This window comes from Carassius gibelio, chromosome A6 (genome assembly GCF_023724105.1).
Source record: "Carassius gibelio isolate Cgi1373 ecotype wild population from Czech Republic chromosome A6, carGib1.2-hapl.c, whole genome shotgun sequence".
In the NCBI taxonomy this organism is placed as follows: domain Eukaryota; kingdom Metazoa; phylum Chordata; class Actinopteri; order Cypriniformes; family Cyprinidae; genus Carassius; species Carassius gibelio.
In genome coordinates, this window is record NC_068376.1 from 26,687,541 (window position 1) to 26,708,083 (window position 20,543).

Consider the following 20,543-nt stretch of genomic DNA (forward strand, 5'->3'; position numbering starts at 1 on the left):
AAGAAAAAAAAGAGAAACATATTCTACATTATAAAAACAGGAAAATGACAAATGAGAATAGTACAGCTATTAAAATCATACTTTAAACTACAATGTCTTTAACAAAATTTCACCTATTTTACATTCAATATTTACAGTTACAGCGGGAAATCAAGCTCTCCATAGGCTATAAAACGTTTCTTTGACAATTCCACACAACACACATCAGTGATTTCAACTCATTCTGAGTTCATGTGAACATGCATATGATCTGAAAAACACAGACACACCTGTGTCTTTCTGATGTGCATAAAACGTCAAAAACACACACACACACACACGATACTCCCGTATGGAATGCTCTGCGGGTGAATATGTATGTATTCAGGATGCTGGTGTTGAAATACAAAAAATTCATTTGATCTGTTGTATTGCTGGCAAACTGGCCAAATATCACATGCACACACTCAAACTCCACTCAAAGTGAAAAAAGAAAAAAAGAAAAACAGGTATCTGATATGTCAAAAAAAAAAAAAGACACAAATACAGATCATTTATTAGAGGTGAAGATCAATTGTATACATTTTTTAACTAAACTAAAATTGATTCTGGAGCGTTTAAAAAGCAGAATAATGTTTAACAGCAGATTATACGTATATGCTCACGTAAATTCAAAGTGAAAAACCTCATTTGATAACTTTGATGTGCGTAAAAACCACAAATACTTATGGGTAAACTATCAAGGGTGAACAGACTAGGTTAAAAGAGAAGAAACAGACACATGGTTTGTATTAACAGCATCATCAATGGTCTGGTTTGGCAGCTCTTCCATCAGATGAAGAGGAAGAGGAAGGCTGTTCAGTGCCCTCGAATCACGCCACCAGTCCCAGTGCATTTTGGTCACTCTCTCCGTGTTTCCCATCTTGACAATTCTCCCTCGGCTGGAGGGAGTCGACTGTGCAAAACGCATTTCAAACTACTGACATCTGAACTCATCCTGAAGTGGAGCATTATGAGTGTCTGATATCTGCTGTACTGTATGACCAACATTCACTTGCACTGATGTGAATACTTTCATTAAAGAGTACGTCTGATTGTGCATTATAAAGTGACGACCTTACATTAAAAAGTTGGGTCGATGTAATATTTGGTGACAAGTAACATAATGAAACGATTTAAGAAATGTTTCTGTTTGTCTCCTACTGGAGGGGTCATAACTATCTACATTTCATAGAGAAAGCAAGTGAATTTGTTACAAAATATAAATATATTTTAAAAAGATGTGACGCATCTTGAAAGCAAGAACAGAAGACGTATTGATATGAAAATAGAGATACAATACCCTGTAAAGCATTAAAATAACAGAAAATGCTTGCTATGCAGAAGAGTTTTACATAAATGTACATATATGTATAATGACATATTTTGGGTCTTATTTAACTAACCTTATATATATACATATATGTACATTTAAATGTGATACAGTTATCTGGAATACAGTATTAAATTGTCAGTATACATTTGGCATCTGGATTTCTGACGTCAAGAGCTCGATCAGGAGTGACCCGGTGACCTCCGGTGATTTTTTACTCTCTCAAAGCACAGCAGAAGTAACAGTTAAGTAAGATTTAAAAACATAAAACCTAGTAAAACTAGCCGAAGCAATTCGACACCTCAAACATGTCTTAAAACGATCATCTTTCTGATTGAAGGATCATGATAACAACTCTTACTCCCTGCCTTTCAAACCCGGTGTCTGGCATCCAGCAGCTGTCCTTCGGCTGGCCGCGTGAAGCCATCGGGGAGCGCGGGGGGAATAAGAGGTGAGTGCAGCCATGGGAAGGGGGAAATGTTTGATTGACAGCCCGCTGACCCCTTCTCCTTGGTAGTTGCATGCAGAAGAGTGACCAGATGAGGCAGGCGGGGTTAGAGGAGGGGTTTAAAGTTGAGAGTCCGCCCCCAGGCTGCTCATCTCGTCAGGCAAGTGCTTCTCAGCACCTGATGCTGTCTGGCGGAAACCGGCAGAGATTTCGTCGAACGTCCGGCCCTTGGTCTCTGGGACTTTGAAGTAAGTGAAGATGAAGAAGCACAGTAAGAATACGGTGAAGATGATGAACACGTACGCCCCACAGAGCTCCTGTCAAAGCACAAGAAAGACAGAGAGAAGAAGGTTAAACCAGCCAAAACAAACGTGTCCACATCCTACAAATGATTCTCACCGGCCTCTTACCTCGACATACTGAAAGCACATGCCCACGATAAAGTTCGCTGTCCAGTTGGAGAATCCAGCAACAGCAAAAGCAGAGGGTCTTGGGCCCTGACTGAACAGTTCAGCCACAATGAACCATGGGATGGGGCCTGGTCCGATCTCAAAGAAGGCAACGAATGCAAAGATTGCTACGATGCTCATGTAGGACATCCAGTCGTACTTTTCCTGTCGGAGAGATGGGCAATAATGCCGTCAGTTCAAATAGATTGTAAACCTTCGGTCCAAAAGGAAAACTTTCTGAATGATTAATAACTCCAAACATAGGTAAATATATATTATTTGCATACCAGCAATGCAACAGCGATGGTCATCAGTACGGCAGATCCGGCCATTCCCAGAAGTCCCAAGAGGTGCAGAGACCTGCGGCCCGCTCGCTCAACCACAAACAGCTGCATAACAGTAAAAAATCATATTAATATTAGGCAAAATAAATGCTCTTTATTGTATATACAGAATACACTAGTGCTAGATAATATTAGGTCATTTGGAGATTAATGACATTATTGAATATAATATATGTAATTATTACTATAGTAACAGCAATGGTTCTGTTAGGTTCGTGCTCGTGTCTGTTGGCATACCGATACTCACCGACACGACAGTGAAAGCGGTGTTGACGACTCCTGCTCCAATCGTGGCGTAAACTGGCTGCTTCACACCTGCCTTCTCAAAGATCTTTGTAGAGTAGTAGAATACCTACACAACAATGTTAGCACGAGTTAGGGTTGGAGTTCAAAATAAAATCGAGTTTATATGAAAACAGTAAAGGTACAGGTCCAAGGTTCATCTTTGTTTTACCTGTAAACATGTGCACATGAAGGTTACTCACAGCATTGATTCCAGAAAGCTGCTGGGACAGCTGCAGCATGATGGCTATAATGATGGGCTGTCGGTAGAGCGGGGAGCGGAACAGTTCAGGAATGGTCACCTTCTTCTCTCTCATCATCTGTCTGCTCTCCTCCTTCATCTCCTGCATGTCTGCGCTCACATCTGTCATCCCACGCAGCTTTTTAAGCACTGAAAGCACATGAAAACATGTTTAAACTGATGAAATCACTGCTGCGCTGGATAAATGGAGATGTTTCGGTGAAGTGGGTCCGTTCTCACCTGATTTGGCTTTGTCTTCCTCGTTGCGGATGATGAGGAGAAATCGAGGGCTCTCGGGGCAGAAGGGCAGTAAACAGCACTGCAGCAGGGCTGGGATGAAGGTGAAGCCAAGGAGGAATGGCCACATGGTGGCATTTCCCATGATTGAGTCCATACCAAAGATCTAAAATACACAAAACAGCACATAAACATGGAGAAATATCCAAAAATGGTCACTGAAACGGCACAAATGTCCTTAGTATGTATGTACCTGAGCCATGAGGATGCCAATAACAATGCCCAACTGGTGAAGGGTTCCCAGGGCTCCTCTAAGGGCTGTGGGGGCCACTTCACCCACATACATGGGCACAAAACCAGTGGACAGGCCCGAGTAAAGGCCCACCACAAACCGTCCAGTAATGAGCATCTCCCAGGACGCCGCCATTTTAGAGAAGCCCATCAATGCTGCAGCGATGAAAGCCAGGATGTTAGCCATGAGCATAGAGTTCCTCCTGAAATGAGAAAAAAACAGCAAGAGTTTTACAATCAAACATTAAAATCATCCAATCAGAAGCCATATTACAAGGCCGTAAATGTACACAAGGAATTAAATAATGTAAAAGATGGTGGTGCCTTTATGTAAAAAAAATAAATAAAAAAAACTGACAACAACTGTATTTCACCTTCCAAAGCGGTTAACAAACAGCCCAACGGAGAAGGATCCAATAATGCCGCCCACAGAGAAGATGGCCACTGACAGAGACCACAGGGTAGTCATGGTGGTGCTAGGGATGTTCTCATTATGTCGATCAGTCCATGTCTGATTGTAGAAGGCCTCAATGATCTATGACACAAATACACTCACTTATTACCAGGGTTATTATAATTCCTAAAACTGAAACTAAAATTAAACAACACAAACGTTAACTGAAATAAAATACAAACTTTTATTTCAGTTTCTTGCCAAGGACACATTTCTCATTATAGATGAGTTTAATTTGATATAAAATAAAAAAAAACTATATAGGACTTGTGTAAAACAAATAAAAATACTCAAAATGTCAAAAACAGCAAAATTACTGAAGTTTTAAGTAAAGTTAAAACGAAAACAGAAAAATTTCATGTTATTTAAAAAAAAAGGTTTTGATAAAACAATCAAAATTAGAATTAAAAAAAAAAAACACCTATAAAGTATTGCTAAATAAAAAGTGTGATTCTTAATAATTATTTTTATTATTTTTTAATATTTATTTTATTTTATGCTTTACTTTTTAATTACAATTTAATATCACCAATCTGCTCTGGGTGCTTGAGATTTATGTTGTAATGAGCAATTCTGTCCAGCAGGTGGCTCACTGTCTCGTCCAGTATTAGGTAACATGGTTTAGTAATGAAACCTGAAACCCACAGAGGGAGTCGGGTTTCTCGGAGATCTCTATGTCAAGTGTGTGTTGATAAACACAGACTATCTGTTGTAGCTATCAGATGAATGTCATCCAGTAAGATTCAAGCTGGGTTATAAAGAAGAAAAAAAAGTTACGTTTGTTCTGTATGATCTGTTGACGTATTAAGGTTAGGAAACCAGTTCCTCTCTCGTCATCAGCTGTCTGACACCTTAGGCATGCAGAAAGCCCTTCAGTGCATCAGCATCACATAAATATCATGCAGGGTTAAAGTCATGTGCCTCTGGGTTTGACCCGTCATTATACAAACCTGTTACACAACATAGAGACACATGCAAATAGGAAGAAATATTAGTTCACAAGCATATTACTTATACTAAATATAATATTCTTCCATATGAGGGGCTAAACTGCTTATCAAATAAACTCTTAAAACACAATAGTCTTTAAAAACCATGTTTAGTTCAAGTAAATGCTGAACACAGCTGTCCACAGTCCCAATCAACTGCCATTGTGTGAAAAAAGAAAGTCAAATGGGTTTGGAAAGATGCGGGTGAGAAACTGATAACCGTTTTTATTTCACCAGTTTTATCAGGACCTTTAATATTTGATTATGTGAAGGAACGCCCACACTGAGGAGTACAGCAAAGATCCACCTGGTCACAAATAATACAGTCCATTCATAGAGGAGTTTTGCGCTTGATAATGCATTATAACACTGTATAGTTTTGATGATTTGTGAGTAAAGTCTCAGTAAGGGAGGACTGCAGACAACAAGCCCTTGAGGGTGCAGTAATCTTATCGAAGCGATTATTTATAGAGAGGGTCTGCGTCAGACCCACACACGTTACTCCTATTAAGGCCTCATCACAGCCCTCTCTCACGTGTTAAAACTATTGTCACAACCATCAGAAACACAAACAGTGAAAGCAAACACACCATCATTTGCCAGAAGCTAGTATGTGCAGAGTCTAATAGTATTTAAGTAGTTGAACCACTGTCTATGATAATAAAACTCTGACTGATAACAATAGACAGATAAACGGCCAATGTCAAAAACCGTACCCTATTTTGTCTAAATGAAGAAATGCCTTAAAAATGAAAATCAAATGCTAAAATTATATGCTACAAGCCAATCTAGGCAACACAACATTATACAGTATAAAAAATGGTATTAATTTGATGATTTGCCAAAGATTAAACAGTTACTAAATTATTAGGCAATCTAATCCAAAACAAATCTAATACTAATAATAAAAAATAAAAAAAGTTTGAAAACTGAAATGGTATTGGATTAGACAGCACAACTATTTTCAGCAGTGCTAATAAGAAATCTTGTCTCTTGAGCACTACATCAGTAGTATTTGAAAATATAAGTATCATGTGACACTGAAGAATGGAGTAATGGCTGATGAAACTTCAGCTTTTACATCTCAGGAATTAATTACATTTTAAAAAATATTAAAATAGTACAGTACAGTACAGTAATTGTATTTATACATGCACATACACGCGCACACATACAAATCTTAACGGTAGGTATTAAAAACACAATTTCGGGTTTCTCTAGACATGAAGAGGAGTGGGAGTAGAATCTATACACTCCATATAGTGTTTAAAAGCCAGAAAAGCTCCATTCACATAAGCAAAGCCTGGCCCCTAGTTCAACACGCGTGTCTGAACAAGCTGTGCTATGTGTGAGAGATGCCCTACACTCTGTACCAGAACAGAGAGCGTATTTAATGTATATTTGATAGGCAGTTAGTCACTTATTATTTAACAAATGTAAATTGCCTCACAATGTGTGGATGAAAGGCAAAATCTCCCTGAGGAGATGTATAGAGCAATTTTACAGTCCTTCTGTAGTTGAACAGGAGGCGTTTGTGTTATGTTGATGTAAGAGTGTGTGTGTGTGTGTGTGTGTGTGTGTGTGTCCACTGACAGACAGGGATTTGGAAACAGCTGCAGAAGTACATGACTGAGTGAAGGGGCAGCGTTTCGAAAATGTCAAAGTCCAAGGACACACTTGGGACATCAGGGTGAACAGTGAAGAGTTTGTCTCTCAGAGTTTGCATATATGCGAGTATAAGCTTGTCACTCACCTTTTGCGGGGCATTGATGACACCTGTGTTGTAACCGAACTGAAGGGAGCCGATCACAGCCGTCCCGACAGTCAGCATCAGCGGGAAGGTCAGTTGCTGTTCAGGGAAGAATAAAACAAAATGAGTCATTTATTTTTATTTTTTTGCTACACAATGAATTGTACTGAATCTCCATCACGTCCCATTGCACAAAAGAGCTCTAATACCCGCAGGACAAAAGCCAGACCTGACTGTAATAAACAGAGCTATTCTCAGAGGTGTGGTGAACTATTGTTTGTCATTCTGATACGTGTCAGGGTAGCTGTAAAACTTGTTTTTATTCTGTTCTTCCTCAAAAATGAAAAACATTTTAGCCAACCTGTGCTAACTGCAAGGATATTGTGCTGATAACAAAAACTGTAAAAATCATAAAGTTCTGAAAAGTTTACAAAAGAAACCCAAACATATTTATATTTCTTTTCCAGTATTCAGTATTCCCAAAAGAATTCTGAACTTTAAAATATCCAGCAACACCCCCTTCCTAGTGGGACTTTAAAGATAAGTGCTACACAAAATGAAAGCATTTCCTTCTCTTTCAATACAACAGAAGTATTCACTTGCACAGGCGACTTCCTGACAGGTTTTGTTAATTTTTCTGCAGGTTTGGAAGATATATTTCAATAAATCTCAGGGAAGTGATCAGAGAATCAATCGCTATCCTCATTCCTAAGAAAAAAAACAAACAAGCTGAAGTATATTTGTTTTCAGACTGTCTGGTTTAAATGACTGGACAAAATGTGATGAAATCTGTCTGCAACACAGGAAATCTTGAAGGCGAAAGGGAACTGAAAGCTCATTAAAACAGAATAGTGTGCTAATATCGCAGTAATGCAATGCTATATAGGCTAGTCAATCCTTAATTAATCATATTACATTATAATAAAAATAATTACGTAAGAATAGGGGAATAAACATTTTATGCACCAGTAAGAATATTTTTACAATTATGATTTAACATTTAATTTAAGCATTTAATTGGATTACTATGAAAACTGAGGAGGATTAACTGTCATGACAATAAGTGTCACAGTGCAAAAAGTCATCAGGTACAAAGCATTGTTTTTATCTTCTTATTAAAAATATAAATACCTAGATTATTTTCTGTCTCTAGAGGTGAAATGTGACTGGGACATGAGAGGCTTCACATGATTCAGTCTCTTACTATATTGGTTTCAACATTATCTACTATCTAAGTTTGGGTGAAATGACATCAGAGCGAGGCTGTGCCTCTTGACCTGAAACAAACTGTTCCTGCAAACTACAAAGATTGAACCTGAACTTGTGAAAGACTATAATGCAACTCTACTGGATGACTTTCTAGTAGTTTAATCTGCCTCTTCAAAGAATGGGTTTATGTAAACTCTTCTCCTCTGAAGGCATCATCGTCATTGTTTGGGTTCTTGACTGTTATTTCAGAAATCACTGGATTGGAATATTCACACAGACAGGATATGGGCTGGACATTTTTTTCCACGTGGTTACCCATCCACAGCTTTAAAACAAAACCATGTTGTTTAGTTCACGGTTTTAAAAGCCACTTGACCCTGTAAATCAAGCCATTAACAACTTAAGCCCAAATACTGTCACCAAATGTATCACTGATACATAAACAATTTTATTACATTAAAATACATTTTACTCAAACATGCACAAAACCGAATCAACAGGTTCTACACTTTTTTTTTAAATTCCTTTTATGGCAGTCCTTAATTCCTACAAAGGAATTAAGGCCTGGTTCACACGGGACGATTTTAAAATTGTCGGCCGATTTTTCAAACCTGAAAGACCCCACACACGGCGATAAAAAATCACGGGTCTAACAGTTTTGGTCGTTCAGTGTGTGGTGTGCAGCCACACGGCAATATCAACACATCACACACGAACCGATTTGACTCCCGAACATTCCCAGGTCAGACGGGAAATCTCGCTAAATCCCTCGAGATCAAACGTGACTTCAGAGTAAACAATCATGTCGGACGAAGAGGATGCAGTGGCCATAGTTTGTGCTTTGTTTTTAACGGAAAAAAACATAAGAAAAACAAGAAAAGGCGATGGTCAAAGAGGTGGACACAACGCGAGCATGGACTATACTTGCTACATCATGATATGGAGGAAACTTGTTGTTTTATCTCATAGAAATGTTGTTACGTAATGCACAGATTAATAACCGTTGAAATAAAAGTTCATATATTCGTTTCCATGTACTCTGGTGGACTGCAGTTGTGGATGTAGTTATGCCCATCGACTTTATTTGTATTTGTTATATTTGTTATATTATATACGCCGGCTGTTTTCATTTTGTTTCCTGGTACTTCCTCACCGCCTCGTCACCTCGCTTTCTGATTGGCTACACGCCACAGTCCACAGGCTGCGTGATTGTTTGTCCTCGGGGGACACCACACACGAGAAGAAATCGGGCCAAATAAATCCAACATGTTGGATATCCCCGATTTGAGATCAGAGCGGTCCCGATGTTCTTCCGAGCAGAGGAGAGCGGTCTTAACACACCACACATGGCAGGAATATTTGATCAGATTATTTTACGATAATCGGAGCATCCTAAGATTGTCGGAAGGGGTGAATCGGGGCTAAAATCGGCCTAATTATCCTGCCGTGTGAACCAGCCTTAAGAGTTGTCTGTAAATATTATGATGGAATCTGTAAAAGGTCTCTGATTTGTTGATTCACTCAACAAGCTAAAACAACTCAAAAAAAAAAAAGAGCTTAAAATGTCAAGCTGTTCGTATTGTGAGCTAGCATTTAGCATGCTAGATGAGACTGTAAACAGATCTCCATTTTGAACATTTTTCAGAGTTGCATTCCTCCTTTATAAACAGACAGTCGGCAATGAGAAAGATACCAGATTTGGACGTGTGCACTTCTTTCACTTGCACACACAAGGACACCCGTCTGCACAAGACGCAAGAGCTTAAAAGGGGCTAGAAGTGGATACACCCGTCACTTTGTGTAGAGACTGCAGTTCACAGAGTTCACGAATATGCTGTTTAACCAGCCCTGAAACAGGAAGCCAAATACACACAAACACAAAACCTCTAGAAGGCTTTTAAATGTTCATTTAGTAGTTTAAAATGCAAGTCAAAATCGCACACAAAGAACATGCAGACCAAGCCCGCACAAATGAAAATGCAATTGGCACAGCGACTGCCCTCAGAAGTTAACTACATCCTTCCTGCTGCTGAAACATTGATAGCGAACACAACTCAGAACAGATGCAGAGGTGAAGGCCTCTTTAAGAAAGATGAAACCTCTAAATATGGAAGATTTGACTTGAGTCTTACTCGAGGGGAGGGTGTAGGTTTGGCTATGAAACATTCCTCTTCAGATTCCTGCCTTTACCTTGTATTACTATGCAGTGTGTATCTATGCAGACATAACTTTAAACTACATGAACAGATCAAACAGATATATAACTTTGATCTGACCCTCTTCATGAAATATATTGTGAGTTTGTTGTGACTGGACAATTTTGTAAAGGTTACATTAACCATTTAGGTGCCACACATGTACGAAATGATATTTTTAGCTTCGTCATCCTGAATTCACGCGGCTCACACCATAAACAGTCACACCCTTCTGCTAATAGCACACACTGACAGCTGACTTGGACACATATTTTGGCTCAGTGCTTATTTCATTGTCTGTAGGCATATTACATTTAGGTTAAGGGAAGTTTAGGACTTTTTAAACTGTATAAAAAATAAGAATAAAAAGGTATTTTGTTAATGTCATAATTATATGAGCAGTAGAGGCAAAACAAATCTTGGGGACTTCCTTTAGAAAAATGCAAACAAAAATTCCCTCAACAGGCAATTGTACGGAAGCTCTGACGTAGCAACCAAACTAGTATGCAAATAAACCTTTCACCTTTCAAAGCCATTCACTGCAAGGTACAAAAGCTTTTTTTTGAGCCTGTCAGAGTTACGTAACAAATTTGAGCTGATCTTTACATTGCTTAAAACACTCAAAGCCTTAATTCTGTACTATGGCTGTCTTTTGTTTTGTGTGTGTGTGTGTGTGTGTCCTCATAAATAAATAAGCAAGCAAAATTACAAATAATTAGTTTTTTTTGTTTTGTTTAATTTTACCCTCCTCAAAATTGTGATTAAAGATTAAAGATTAACACCTTTACAACAGCAATGCTACTGGAAGTTTTCTTACTTTATAGCCTCATTTACCTTAAAAAAACAACGGTGTGAGGATCTGCATCCTTAGCTAAACAAACAAAAAAGGATCTTAAAAACATAGTATTAAATCGAATATGATAAAATGAAAAAGTGCCATTAAAATAAAGCCATGATCATGATCAATGACATACTGTAAGGAGAATGACGTTAAACACACCTGTCTTTAGAAAGCAAATAGTAGGCACAGCGCAGGACTTCGCTAGAAATGCAATAATAGCCAATAAATTATTTTATTGCACCTACTGACAGGCTTTATTTGTTCCTCCAGTTTTCATTCACAAAAAACAGCCTCACTTAGGGCACCATGATTCCCATGAAAACTTCAAATCTAATTATTTCAAGATAATGATTTGTATCAGTTTAATATAATTTCAAGCCAGACAATTAATTACAACTTACTGACTTTTCTATTTATTTAATGGTTTATTAATGACAGGCCCTGTATAACACACCCTACGCTCGTCTAGTTTGAACTTGTTCATTCGTCTGTGTTAAAAGTTTCAACTCAAATCTATATTTTGTGTCCAATTACTTACTTATGTGGGAAGTAGCTGTGTATTAAGCGGGATAATGTATATCCAGCCAGTTGTTATCAGCATTTGAGATGTCACCTGGATTTGACATCCCATTATCTAATGCAGTGGCATTTAGACATTTTTAGTTGAATTAAGTGTCCAAATACATCTGGAGCTGATAAATGATGAATACAGGCCTGCAAGATGAGGAAGAGTAGCTGTCTGGTTCAGACTCAAGAAGAAGAGCTTAGTCTGCAACAAAGACAAAGATCCCTCTCTTTCTGCCTCTCTCGCTCTCTCTGAGGTGATGCTCCGACTGGCACGTCCTCATTCCCAAGCACCATCTATCTGCTAGCCTCTAGTTCTGTAAAGTCTGGGAGTCACTCCACTAATATGATTTCACATAAGCCACTCACAACTACACTGAACTGCTTTTACACACTGCGACACATAAGTTCCTGAAGTTTACAGTGCTAATAATGATATCTTTCACTGGAATGGGGCCCCCGCTAGGATTTAGGCCTTCCACTGCTGTATTACAAACAATGTTATGTAACCTACAGTAAATGACCTCAAACAAAAACTCAAAGAAATCCCTTTATTAACACCAATTAGGCTGAAATGGCATAAACAGGGGAGTACATACAAGAGACGCAGTCATGCAGGGGTGAATGAGAAAAGAAAAGTAGCCTGACTTGAGAAAGCAAAATCGAATTAAGTCTTCTGACAGTTTGCTTTAGGTTTAATCCTCCCTAATCAAATGCTTCAAATGTCTCTTTGCAAATCGAGATTTCCTTTTTTGGCTGTCCTGGTGCTCAGTTGTCATTTTCAACAGTTTGAGTTGATTAGACCAAATAACATTTTTTTGAACGATATCTGAAATCTGAAAAACACTTAATTCGCACACAGTAATATGATGGTAAAGACATCAATGCACGTCTGTCTGTCTAATTCAGATGCCTTTATCTGGTTGGTGAGTGATGAAAAGACCACTTAAATGAACAAAATGAACTCATTCAGAAATGCTCAGTTGGTTTTTCCATTTTATCTTTCCATCTCTACTTTGAAATAAACATTGTTTAGTGGTTAAATATTTGCTTGGTTATCTAAAGTTTACAAGAATTCAATGTAGATCATTAGATATGACGTTAAGTCTGTATGATTTCTTCTTTCGGTTTAAAACATAATCAGAGCTTCTGAAGAAAAAGAGAGAGTGACAAAGTTGTCCTCCTATGCAAATACTAAAACCTGACAGGTGAGTGACAGGTGTGGCCCTGTTGTCTGTTCATACAATACACACTGATACATGTACTTTACATTTCTGAACATGTTTTGTGATCAGTCACAGTATCTAAAACTTTCCTGTCAAGCACACATTCTTTGCACATGTTAAATATCAGAAGCTGGTTTGGTATGAAAATACTAAGCATGAGTGTTGCATGCGTGTGCACGTTTCTCTGGCATTAGAGAGGCACACATGTGGGCATGTTGCCTGGAGAGCGCTGTAGAACACAGGCACAACATTAGGCAGTGTGCTGGGAAGGGGTCAAGAGCATGACCTCACTGGCAGTGTCATGTTAAGCGTTCCCTAGTTTGAAGCCAGCTGTAGCTGTCCTCTCCCAAGGGACATCTCCCTCATTCCCAGCACGTCAACCAAACACTATAATAAATGCAGCAACAGCATACCACAAAGCTGTTTTTTTTTCAGTTCACAAGGTGTTTTTAAAAACACTTTAGGTCTAATTTAACTTAAGAATCTTATATCAGCCACACTATATTTAGCAGAAAACCAGTTAATTTTACTCATCTTAAACTCTAAAACATCCCAAATGTTTGTTTTTATGGTTTGCTTCTGTCTTTCATGATAAAAGACTAAATAGAACCCACAACATCATGCAAAGTCCCTGAGTTCAGGGAAACTGAAAGACACTTGACCAATCATGGGTGAGCATCATGCAGCGGTGGTTAGGTTAGCCATGTATAACAGCTTACTAGTCACGTATGCGTCTAGCAGTATTAGTCACTAGTTTGAATGGTGCCCGAAATAAAACTAGAGATAATTATACATTTTAAGGTGAATTCTAAGGTAAATTTAGTTCAGAAAATGCAGTCATACTTGTATATACACCCAATCCAATTACATATATAAACCACATTATTGTAAGTATATAAACATATATGTGTAGTATACACACATATACCAAAACTCCACCATAATTCTAATAATTATGATGATATAACCAAACAAATATCTTATTGTAAATATTGTATATTTTCGCTGTGTGTAATATTGTAATAAATGACAACATTGTATGTAAACCAGGAAATGCCAACAAATTACTTTAAATTGAAACTTACTTTAATTGGAAAAGAAAAGAAAAGAAAAGAAAAGAAAAGAAAAGAAAAGAAAAGAAAAGAAAAGGAGCTAGCCACTGATGGATTAAAGCGGGCACGTACACCACGATTCTCTGGCTGTGTCTGAAAACCCAATGTGCTCCCTGCAAAGACAGCACTTTAGGTCCCCACAGGCGCCACTACTGGTACATAAAGATGCTACACAGGCAGCTCATTGTCCTATATAGACATAGCCAGAAAACGCGTCTGTGATGCCCAAAAAATGCTGTCTATGTAGGCGCCTTAATAGGGGTTTTAGACACACGATTTCCCGGCATTGACTGACTATCTAACTAACATCCAACACGCGTTTTTAGGAAACTGTAGCACATTGGTATGTGCTCATCACAACTTAGTTACACGTGTGACAGCTCTCAACATGTGCTACGGGCTTATTTCGTTTTTTGCCACTCAGCTAACGTTAGTTCGTCGACTTTTCGGAGCTCGAGATCAAGGATCGCGAGGTAAAGTTAATGTGGCTAGTAACGTTAACTGACCGACATTAAAAAAAACTGTTTAACTAACCTTACAGATATACCATTACAGACAAATATTTTCCACATAATGTTTTGTTAAGACACAACTTATCTCCTTTGTTTTTTTTGTTCGTTTTTTTTTTTTGCATTCTGACAAGAAAAAAAAACTATTTTACCTTTCCGCCCTCCATCACGTCTTGTCAAATGTTGGATGACGTCTCGACGTACGTTGATTTAGTCGAAACTTCGCCCTTTTCCCTCGTTTTTCCTCAGAATTCAACTTTTAAATTAAATTAACGACAATAATAAATTAAATAAATAAATACAGCTTCGCCAAGTATGATGTATCTTAAAAGGGAGACCGGGAAAATGCCTTCACAGCTCCGTCGTTCGTAAATAAGTTTATTTCTTCTCCTTTTTCTTATCTGGTCTATTTTCTATCTGCTCCAGCCGGTGAGTCTGAGATGCTGTGCGGGTTCGCCGGGTTAATATGTATGACGCAATAGTACGGGACTAGGAATGTAATCTGTGATTGGCTCATCCGCAATGACGACATGTAGACCGTAATGGCTGCGTAAAAAGGAGCGTGCAAAAGCACACATCACGAGAATCAATCTTGAAAGACTGGGTTGGTTTATGTATATATATTGGAGAAATGTATTCTTTTTCTATTGATATTTTAGTTTTAGTTTTTTTTCTTAATAGGCTTCAAACTCCATCGATGTTCACTAAACCACGATTAAGCAGTGTGAAAAGCTGCTTTTATTACAGTTGTCTTTTTTTTTATAATAACAACAACATAACATAATAGAATAATAGAACAACACATAGCCTAGAACAAAAAATAATATGGCATAAGAACATTTACCAAATGTATGCCAAAAAAGAAAGAACGTTTTGAGAGATAGATATATTTAGACAATGCAGTGCATGATAGTGTATCTCTGACTCTGATCCTTAAAAAATGTTGTAATTCCACATTGTTTAAGGAAGTGTGTGAAGAGAAAATCTTTCCAAGTAAAACATAATCAAAATAGAAAGAAACATTTCATGTCTTGTTACTTTGAAATACAATGAAAACAAAAGAAGGTATCTGGCGTGGTGACAGAAAAGTCCAGAAAGAAAGAAAGAAAACCCACAATAATATACACACAAATTGCTAATTATTTCCATTATGGATGTACCAGATTTGTTGAAATGTTTTGCAGCTTAACTTTGTTTCATAAACTTATTTATATAGTTTACACATTAAAATACATATTAAATAATAATAATAATAAATATTCTAAATATGTTAGTAAATAAATACTGATCCCAGATCCTCTCTATTATCCACTGATAGTTAAAAATGTTGGCCAATAAATAAGGACTCTTAATATGGAAATATGGGGTTTTCCTTAAATGAATCAGAAAGAGCTTTATTGCCAGGAATTTGATTTGGTGACAGAGTCATACCCAGAGCAAACAAAGTAACACTAACAACATACAGATAATAAAAAAATAGAAGTAGAAGTACATTTAAAACAGAAAATCTTAAGAGATGTACAAGAATATGTGGAAAGACATCATATCCTGCCAAGAGAGGAAACGGGTATCCAGGGAACTATGAGCTGCCATTCCGGACCCTTTATATTAGATCAGTAATTACACCACCAGACTTGCAGTCAAACTGAACAATGAAGTGAGTGAAGTGACATACAGCCGAGTATGGTGACCCATACTCAGAATTCATGCTCCGCATTTAACCCATCCAAAGTGCACACATACACACGAACACACACAAATTGTGAACACACACCCGGAGCAGTGGGCAGCAAGTTATGCTGCGGTGCCCGGGGGGAAAAATTGGGGTTTGGTGCCTTGCTCGAGGGCACCTCAGTCGTGTTATTGCCAGCCCAAGACTTGAACCCACAACCCTAGAGCTAGGAGTCATACTCTCTAACCACTAGGCCAGGACTTCCCCTTAACAATAGTTTGTAGAGAAGCCCAGAGAGGGATTTTGTCTCACTCCTACAGACAATTCCTTTTGAGGTTTTGTTTGAGTTGGTGGGGAAGTATTTGCTTATCGCACAAGCAAAATAATCAACCTGCAAAAATGACACAAGGTAAGAACGTGCACCTTTTGTTTTATTGTTAAATTTGTTTGATATGCTAAGGAAAACAAAAACAGACATTTCTGAACAATCAGTGATGAATGTTCTAAACCTGGAAGACAGAAAAGAATACAATAAAATAAGCTTGACTGTCCAGGATGTTCGTCAGCTCAACACTTTAGAAGAGCGTAAAAGAAGTGAATCAAGCACTGAAACAATACAAAACAGGAATATGCAAAAATTAAAAGATTAATGAGAATATACTGTGTTAAATAAGATACATTGAATTTGTTGGAAGTTTAAAATAAACACTACTATTACTTTTACTACGCTACTATTACTTTTGGAAATTTAAAATAACAATAAGAAAATAATACACAAAAAATTATATGTAATTATATTTTAATTAAAATGTATTTACAATACATTATTTAAATATTATAATACATGTTTAATTTATTATTATTATTATAAACTACATTTTTATTGATATTATTCACAAAATTGTATACATACTTTTAATCAAAATGTATAAACCCCTAGTCTTTTGTTTATCTAAAGCTAATAAATTCTAGTCATATGCAATTTAAATGTCATGGTGACACTTAATGTTGACATTTTTAGAAATAACATTTTATGTTAGTGTTTTTTTTTTTTTTTTGTTCCTTAAATCTGTTCCTGCTTGGATTTGCATGCAGTGGTGTGCTGGCCTTATTCAGAAATACTGACTATCAATCTGTCAAGGGCAGAGCAAGCAGCCATGCACTCTCTTGGCAACAACCATGTACTTCATTAACTACGAGGAACTCTGGTAAGGAGTACGCAGTGAATCTCTGGAAATTTTAACACTGTACTGTATGTTTATCTTCATAAGTAAATAAAAGTAAGTACTCATATGACAAACTTGCAACACATTTCTTTCTCCTGTGTCAAACAACAGGCATGACAATCTCAGACTTGTTTTCAAAACACAAAAGCTGCTCAAGAGGGTCATATAAGTTCATATTTTAGATAATAAACATGACCTGTGGATCAGATGACAACTAAATCCTTAGTATGGATACTGTATGATAAACACATTTCCACGAGGCCATGTGTTTAATATAAATCAGCCTAGAGTTGATTTTATTTTCTACCATTTTCATTAATATTTACAAAGGATGAATTTTACATTAATGCTGACTCTGCATGAACGTTTCAGTATAATGAAAGTAAAAAAAAGAACTGTGGCTATCAAATGCTAAACAGATGAAAAAGCAACATAAAAGTATCGATAAAGTACTGTAGTCTGTACTACCTGTGCACAATATTCCAAGTCTTTCGAAACTATACAATATTTGTTTAAATATATAAATTAAATAAATAAGTAAATAAAGCTTTAAAGGAGGAGTTAGAAAGAGCATATACTATAGGGCATATTATAGACATCTATTTTTATAAGACCTTTATTTAGAACTAAAAACATTGCGTAGCTAAGGTCAAAAGATCATATAGCTGAATTAGCATAGGGTCATGCCAGAAAATCTGGGCGTTTAAGGCCACAGGCTGACCTTTCATTTTGTATCTTAGCTGTCTAAACCAGGGGTGCCCAAACTCGGTCCTGGAGGGCAGGGATAGATGAATGGACTGTTCAGTATGTCTTTGTGTTGTTTGAGTCACTGGGAATGAATCCCGACACAGCCCTGACCAGCTCATACTTTGGACTTGCATGTGCACGTTCTTACTGGTAATATAATCTTCACTGTACCTATGACATTTTAGCGCCAGAAGAGTGGAGGCAAGGGCTTTCATAGCTGTGAAATCTGATACATTGGTTGCAGAAGTGACAAGTCTTCTACAACAGCCCTGAAACGCCCAATGCCCTCTCTGCCAGTTTTGCCCTGCTGAGTCACTGCCCCCATTTAGGCCAGTTGAATGAGGCCCGTCAAATCTCATGGGTGTGTTAATAGCACCACTGTAGGGCATTGTTTAATTCAGCACCTCAGAAGATTAATAAAGACTTCAGCAATCAGTACCTTTCCAAAAAGACAATGAAAGAACAGCTTTAAAACCTATCAAAGGCTTTTTACATGATTAAATCAGATAATAGACTACATCAACTGCTACACACACTGTACATTAATTACATTTTAAAAGAAAATAATGTTTGAGTTCTTCATTTTGTGACTAGAAAAAAAAAAAGTTCATGCTATTGAAAGGTTAATTGTTTTAAGAGAGAATTCACGAAATGCTGCTAAAACGCTTTAAATACGCATCACACATAAAGAGTTCATTCTACATGTGTGCAACAAAAGTATCGGGTCACCATGGTCCACAAAGAAGTTAGATTTCTAAGCCTATTGCACTTGTTTTTACAAGATGAATAGAGGATTTAGAAGTATTTACTTGAAATATGCAAATTACATAATCAGATCAACCTGGAGGAATTTGAAGAGATAACATTGTAACAAAGTAGTATTTGTGTCTAATTTTGGTCATTATATTATTTTCATTTAAATATGTGCAATTCATATGGTCCCTGCATCAAATAGATCAAGTGTAGCATAAATAACATTTTAGTGGTAATCTCTTTGTATAATATGTAGGTCCAAAAGACACATTAGCCAACCTATTGTATCTTAACTCATGAGCAAAAATAAACAAAACCTAAGATTTTTACTGTTGCGTAATATTGCAACAGACAACTCATATCCGCTGGCTGATAGAATGCAAACACAGCATTTCTGCCTTCTTAATAGCAAAGTTCAATTTGTAGAGCTTAAAAACTCTAAAAGGCCTTTTGTCACATGGTTTGACAGCTGCCTCGTTGCCAAAGTTTAAATCTACAGTAAATAATACTCTTTTCAAAACATTTATAATCTAAAGTTACATAATAGCAGATGTTCTATATAATAGAACGTTTAAGATGTTTGAGAAAAATCTCAAATGCATTCACCCCTTACAGTTCCTGTTAACATTCATAAAGCCATTAGCAGAACTAGCTTAAGACTCCTGAAATGGTTCTACTGCCGTTTTGCCATTACCTATTGTTATGTTACCAAATACCAGCATTGGGATTCTAATTTGATAACCATATCAGCATCAATATTTCTGTATACTAATATGAGGATTTGTGAAGTTGAGTTGTGAAGTTTTTCACTTTAAAAACAAAAAAATGACCACATAACCTGTTCATTCAGTCAATATTATGCAAATATAAGTAAACGCGCTTTGCATTCAAAGGATTTTCAATGGTTTAGTATAAAATCCTCAGTTTCCAGCTCTACTCTGATTCAGATTGAATGTGGTGGAGTCAGATGAGGTGGGACACTTCTATTGGTTGTTCATAACTGCCAGTCAACATAAAGTCCACCAAATAGACTCAGGATAGCCTGTTATCATTAAAAAGTTGCCTGATTGTTTTACTGCCATAGTATTTCCTAAAATTAAACTAAACACACATGCAAGACAACACACAATGAGGCATGCTTCAGCTAACTGACTCTATGCTGATATCAGCTGGAAATGTCTGGCTGATGGAATACTGACATGTCTATATAGATTTACCAATGTGAAGTGACTACATTGCCAATTTACTCAATCCACTTTGATCTGATAATGTCAAAGGATGACCTGTGATGGTACGCCATCATGCACAGCTTTATCAATCCACTGGGGAGCAAAGTTTTGTCAACAAGTTACCCGATGCACTGAACACTTCAGGAAGAATGAGACTTCAGTAAAGTCTGCGAGGTTCATTTCATCAAATCTCTGAAAGATAACAAAGGGGTTAGGAGCAAGTAAAGATATATCCTCAAGCACATCTTTGCTTTGTACATGGGCAGAGAAATATGTGAAATACATAATAAATTGCCATCTGCTGATTTATTCCTCCTTTCATATATGGAGTATACTGTATTTAAAATGAGCTACAACGTACATTACTGTTCTACCATCCGTTTTACTCCCTACATGTCACATACAAACCATTTTTTTAATTATA

General features: G+C 37.2%; 1 protein-coding gene across 1 annotated transcript; it reads right to left on the reverse strand.

Moving 5' to 3' along the window:
* Positions 1–97: 97 nt before the first annotated feature.
* On the reverse strand, positions 98–14,947 carry slc2a1b (solute carrier family 2 member 1b). Its single transcript, XM_052600146.1, has 10 exons — positions 14,645–14,947; positions 6,840–6,935; positions 4,018–4,178; positions 3,606–3,846; positions 3,356–3,518; positions 3,078–3,265; positions 2,840–2,944; positions 2,536–2,637; positions 2,210–2,413; positions 98–2,116 (listed from the first exon to the last, which is right to left on the reverse strand). Exons 1-10 carry the CDS (start codon positions 14,657–14,659, stop codon positions 1,919–1,921), a joined length of 1,473 nt encoding a protein of 490 aa, XP_052456106.1. The 5' UTR covers positions 14,660–14,947; the 3' UTR covers positions 98–1,918.
* Between the last annotated feature and the right edge of the window lie 5,596 nt (positions 14,948–20,543).